This window comes from Orycteropus afer, unplaced genomic scaffold (genome assembly GCF_000298275.1).
Source record: "Orycteropus afer afer isolate SDZICR_OR568_19922 unplaced genomic scaffold, OryAfe1.0 scaffold00326, whole genome shotgun sequence".
Classification (NCBI taxonomy): domain Eukaryota; kingdom Metazoa; phylum Chordata; class Mammalia; order Tubulidentata; family Orycteropodidae; genus Orycteropus; species Orycteropus afer.
This window is the reverse complement of record NW_006921913.1, coordinates 1,338,852-1,345,008: the sequence shown is the minus strand read 5'-3', so window position 1 is coordinate 1,345,008 and position 6,157 is coordinate 1,338,852. Positions and strand designations below refer to the sequence as shown.

The 6,157-nt window shown below is 40.0% G+C and overlaps 1 protein-coding gene across 1 annotated transcript; it reads right to left on the bottom strand.

Annotated features, from left to right (window-relative positions):
- Nucleotides 1-376: 376 nt before the first annotated feature.
- On the bottom strand, nucleotides 377-3,471 carry RGS2 (regulator of G protein signaling 2). The gene is made up of 5 exons (XM_007952160.2): nucleotides 3,359-3,471; nucleotides 2,145-2,246; nucleotides 1,981-2,042; nucleotides 1,233-1,399; nucleotides 377-571 (listed from the first exon to the last, which is right to left on the bottom strand). The coding sequence occupies exons 1-5, from the start codon at nucleotides 3,469-3,471 to the stop codon at nucleotides 377-379; spliced, it is 639 nt and encodes a 212-aa protein (XP_007950351.1).
- Nucleotides 3,472-6,157: the final 2,686 nt, after the last annotated feature.

Sequence of the window (6,157 nt, the reverse complement as noted above, 5' to 3'; positions counted from 1 at the left end):
AAAAACATACAGCCAGCTAGCTAAGGCCATGTGATCCCAGATCTATTGATCTTATATGCTTCTCGATCGATAGCATTACACCGAATCTTTCATCGCAGATTCTTGCTTCTCCTGTGTGAGAGACACCACATCCAGACTATGATTCCCTCCCTATGTCTATATGCGGTGATGTAAGCCATCCTGATACAAGCTTCTCCTAGACTGTCATTGGCTTTCTTGGTCACTATCCAACTTTGAATCAATAGTTATAAGTGATGTTTCCTGAATACCCAGGCTGAATTCAAGGTCAGTCTTTGGAGTTTTCAGCAGGTCATAGCCTTTCTCCTTAGGAAAAAAAGAAAGAAATGTTCTCCATTTATGGGCTCCTTTTTCTATCTCATGTGGCATGGGGTACTGTGGGGATCTGTGGCTTTTTACACAAGTCCTGGTAGAATTCTGACTCCAAGAAACGGGGATAAGAGTTGTTTTCCATCAAGCTGTATACCCTTTTCTGGGCAGTTGTAAAGCAACCACTTGTAGCCTCTTGTATATTTTGGGCAATTAGAGTTTTGGTTTGAAAGTCTATGTTTATCTGAAATAAAACAGAAAAATTTTATTGAGCACTGTTAAGTAAAGAGATTGCAATCTACTAAATATATTAAAACAAGCAACAAACAAGCTGTACAGGCAGTCCCCACATTACAAAAGTCTGACCAACTTACACACAATCTTGCATATAACCACAGTTAGGAATCAACCTCCTGTAAAGCTAATTCTATGTAAAAATTTGAGCTATATACAATGGTTTATGGTAATAGGAACTTAAAAATTATTACTGTAATATGTTAAAGATATTTTAGTATATCTGAAAGTATTCTTTAATATTTTTTATGCCTAAAAGTATACACTATATAATATATACCAAGGCAAACATCTGACTAACTGATGTTAGATATGAACCATACCTAACTGTTCTGACTTACATACAAATTTGACTTAGACAGACTTGGGAACAGAACTCATTTGTAATCTCTGGGGACTGCTTTTGTGATTAGCTTCCCCAAGCAGTCATTGGAAAAACTCAATTAAAAGCAAAAATGGAAGGTTGGGGGAGGATCCTCCCCTTCCCCACCCTTTTCATTTGAAGTCTTTTCAGTTGAAGTCTTTTCAATTATTTTATTTCACTTTGGTGATAAGGATGTTTGAACATGCAAAAATGTGCTGAATTTATTTTATTTTATTTTATTTTTTACCTCTTTTGGAGCTTCCTTTTCTATGAAGTCAGTATATATTTTCCTTGCTTTTGAGGACAGCTTTTGGGGTGACTTGGTTTTTTTGAAGTCTTCACAGGCCAGCCAGAATTCAATATTTTCTTCGCAGAATTCAGATTTTAAAAAAGCCCTGAATGCAGCAAGACCATCTAAAATAAGGGGGGAAAAAAAAGTGATTTTTCTTCCCTAGTGCTCCCCCCATTATAATTATTTCTAGATGATAGTAATTTTCCAGATTTCACTCAAACCCATCATCCTCAGAATTTAGTTCTTTAAAATTTAAAGGATGCCAGTAGGCAAGGTGCTTAAGTTGGCACACTGCTTAAAAAATATGAAAACTTAGCTTTGCTGTCAATGCAAAATAAATATTTATAGGGGAGTCATAAATTCTCTGGGAACTAAGCCTTTTGAAAACATTACAATGGAAAAGCTGACTTAATCTTAACTAACAACAACTGCCACTTTAATTTTTTAGGCTAATTTTTCTTCCCCACCCGGAGTGAATAATACATGCATTTCTCCATGGTTAAACACTAGAAAATAAGGGAGAGAAAAATAGGTCTTATGCTATTTGTAATTTGCTATTTGTAATATATAATAACAAATATACTATTTGTGATTGTAATTTAGTTTAATTTCCCTCAGGCTAGCTGGTCTTCTTTTGGGTGGATATAACCTAAGTAAACTCTTGAACTACTTGCAACAGGTCATATTCAATAGTTTAACTTACATTTACTGGCTAGCAGCTCATCAAAAGCTTCTGACCACAGCTGTGCCTCCTCAGGTGATGGTCTGTAAGAAAAGTTCTGCACATTAGCTTCCGCACATCAGAAATCCCCTTTTCAGTCCAGCAGCTAGCAATTCATATTTGCATGTTCAGAATTTTCAACTTACTTGATAAACGTTTGCTGTTTGCTTTTCTTGCCGGTTTTAGGCTTTCCAGGAGTGGAGGAATTTTGTAAGAAGTAGCTCAAACGGGTCTTCCAATCTTTTAACCTTAAATAAATAAACAAATAAATATACTAAGTGGCAATGCTTGAAGATGAAGATACTGCAGCTGAATGCATATATATATATTTGCCAAATAGAGTCTCCCAGTAGGAACAGACAAATCAAACAAAATTAAACAAGAACTTTCAGGTGAGACAAATCTTTCCCTTTTTAATAGAATGTACTGAAGACACAATTAGTTTCATCCATTTAGCTGAACATAAAACTATCTAAAATCACTTAGATATTTAAATGAATTAAATTTGTGTCGTTCAAAAGGCAGCAGGTTTCTCTGCAAGCCTAATTACAACTACAGAACATTTCACACTTGAAACCATCTCCAGTGGGTTGCTGCTCATTTCCCTTCTACTATTAGCACAGAGGGTTTTGGACTCCGCTAGAGGCTGCACACAATGAGGTGTATGACTGATCTCCACACCCCTCTATCTTTCAATTACAGCACATTTAAAGCAAATGCTGCAGAATAATTATCTACTCCACACAGTCTGGGTGGATGAGATCTGCTCGCCAATTAAAAACAAGGTTGGATTTATATTGAGAACCAGCAAAAACATCTCCATTCCAGCAGCTGTGTAAGCTGATCAGAACTCAAAAGGCACAGCACGAATGCTTCAGCCGCAGGATTCTCTGATGTCATTTTAACTGCAGAGGAACAAAAAGTCAACCTGCTATTTCTTAGGGCATCTACCACTGTCCCCTACCTTCATATCAAAAATTTTCCCCAGTTCCTTAATTCTACGCTATCCTCCTTCGTTTACGTAACAAAATAAATACCCCTTCAAACAAACGAACAAACCAACCCAAAAAATCACTGCCATCCAGTCGATTTCGACTCATAGCTAGCAAGCGACCACCATTAGGTTTCCGAGGCGGTAAATCTTTACGGAAGTAGATTGCCCAGTCTTTCTTCCGCAAAAACAAAATAGATGTAACTTAATTTAGCAAATGAACCTTTTCCACTTTTTTTTTTTTTTCCTGCAGAGACGCAAACTATCTAATTTCCTATTGTCAAAGCCGAGACCGAATCTACCACGTTTGCAACAGACCAGGAGAGCTAGCTCCGCAGGGGATGAGGGGCTGGAAAACACAGTACTTACAGGGTCCGCTTCATCTTCTCCCGCTTTTCTTCGCTTTTGGGACCACTGCCTGCGCTCTTGTCCATCGGGCCACAGTATTCGTGCTGGACAGCCAAGAACATGACACTTTGCATTATCCTCTTTCGGGTCCGGACACGGTTGACTACTGGCGGGCGGGAGCCACAGCCTTTATAAGAGGAGAAGACGTGGGGGCGGGGTCTCTATGCTTCGGTCTCGCTCCAGGAGGGCGATGATTGGTCTGGTACGGAGGAGGGGCGGGGCGAGCGCTGGCCTGAGGCAGTCTCGGCAGCCGGCGAAGTGTCTCTAAGCGAGGTCGCTGCTGACGTCTACGGCCCCCGGCTTTGTGCGCACTCGGGCCACGAAGCCGCTACCAGCCAGGGCATGTGTGGGAGGAGGCAGAGGGTTTTCCTTGTGAGCCGCCGGCGGTGACCTTTGCCGAGTCGTGAGGCGGCGGGATGAACGCCTGTGCCTAGGCCCTCCCGCCTGTGCAGAGGGCAGGAAGCCGAATTGGCCACAGGCCCGGCCAAGACTCTTGCCCTCCCCGCAAGCACCCTGACGTGCCCCTGGGTCCGCAAAAGGGGAAGATGGTTCTTCAGCAGGGAAAGGTGATTTGCTGCAAACTAGAGTGCAGTGGTCTTATTTCCAATGAACAGGAATTGGCCACTCCTTCCCTGCGCCTCGTGTTTTGCTTACAGTCCAGGTCCCACTGTAGGGACTCCACCGGGGCCATCTGGTATGTAAAATAAACCAGGGCCGCGGGGAGACCCTCGCTCAGTCCTCTGGTGCGACTCCGCTTAATCTGGGGGACGAAACGGTGATGGCCCCGGGCCGGTGTGCGGTGTAGAGTGTTGGCTTCTTGGAATACTTTTGGGAGTGAACATTAGTTGAGTAAGGAACAGGAGAAAGGGACTCTATTAGCTGACAGTGTTTTAATTGGGTTTGCATTCTGACCTTCATCCCTAGACTTATGATCATGATCTGTAGGGTCCCTGACAGCTTCTATCAGAACAGATATCACAGATCTCCTTATTGTGTGTGTGTGTGTGAGTGAGTGAGAGAGAGAGAGAGGAACACCAACACTTGGCACGTGGTCATAAGAGTTCAAGGATGCACCATTCCCTTCGTGAGTCATTCTTGCATGGCTTAGAATTTACCAGAATACTTAATAACTGTCACAAAGTAGGGGAAAAAGTTAACTTTGCTTAAATAAGTTTATTACTTCTTCAAAAATCAGTCATCTACAGGCTTTAAAATACTTGATTGGTAAAGACAAATAGAGTACTTCAGCTACAAAATGATTTGATTTCAGAGAACAGCACTGCCAGACTGTACAGAGGAAATTTCAAATGGTTTTCCCACCAAACATTTAATTAGACAGTGAGATTAACAGCAAGATACTGATTAGATTGTAAATATTCTTGTACTTTGCATAGGCCTGGTTGAAATAAATTGGAACTAGTTATCATATTTTTATGTTGAGCTGCCAGTTGTTGGAGCTCCAATTTTTTCTTGGAGTGGAAAATCTGTAGTTATTACTAAAGAGAACAGTCATGTACATTATTATGGAAAGGGAAATAATTTAGATACCCGTAAGAAAAATACTTTAAAATATGTTTGTGAAATTTAAGACTGTAACTTTTTTAAAACATATATTCTTCATCTCTACAAGAACTTTGCATATTTCCTATATCTTTTTTCACTTTCTGATGATTGAGTAATTATTTATTAAATATGTATAACATGCAGGACACTTGCTTTTTCTAATTTTTCACTTAGAAACTTGCATGGTAGAATTCACTTACCATTCATTCATAGTAGAAAGCTCTGAAATTCTGACAAAGAGATAGCAGACTTGGTGTCAGGAGACCTATTAGAGTCTCAGCTTACACATCCTTGAGCCCAATTTCTTGCTGATAATGAGAATAATGTGTCTTTCTTGCCAATCTCATAGGAGACACACACACACACACACACACACAAACTGCCATCAAGTAGATTCTGACTCATAGTGACAGTAGGATAGAGTAGAACTGCCCCATAGGGTTTTCAAGGCTGTAAATCTTTGTGGAAGTAGACTTCCTCCTCTTCCTCCTGTAGAGCAGCTGGTGGGTTTGAACCACTAACCTTTGATTAGCAGCCAAATGCCTTAGGCTCTGTGCCACCAGAGTTCCTTATACATGCATACTCAAACTCACCGCCGTCCTGTTGGATCGACTCATAGAGACCCCTCCTTGGGTTTCTGAGACAGTATCACTACCAAGTGATACTAGGAAGTAGATTGCCCAACCTTTCTTCCGAGGAGGGCTGGTGGGTTTGATCCACCAGCCTTCTGGTTAGGAGTCAAATGCCTTAGGCACTATGCCACCAGAGCTCTCAACACCAACAGAGCTTACATACATACGTACCATTAAAATATCAATATAATATCACAGACATTTACAAAGTACTCAGCTCATAATAAATCCTTAATAAATGTTATCTGGAGATAACAGGAAAAGAAGTAAAATGATTAACATTTAAACTTTTCAGAGATTTCCAAGCCAGAGAAATGAAATTATCTTGATATATTCACAAAAGTGATTATATGTGAAATCCATGTATGCAATTAGTTTTTTCAATAGAGAATATTACAGATTTTTAAAAAGTGTTTATTTACTTTCTTCATATACCCTTTCAGATTGAAATCTTAGGTTAAATGGAAGAAATTAAATTTTTTTTCCTGAAATTTAGGTGGTTGATTACTAAATCTGAATGTAAGTACAGTTTATCATTTTGAGTCTGTAGGTAATTTTAAAGGTT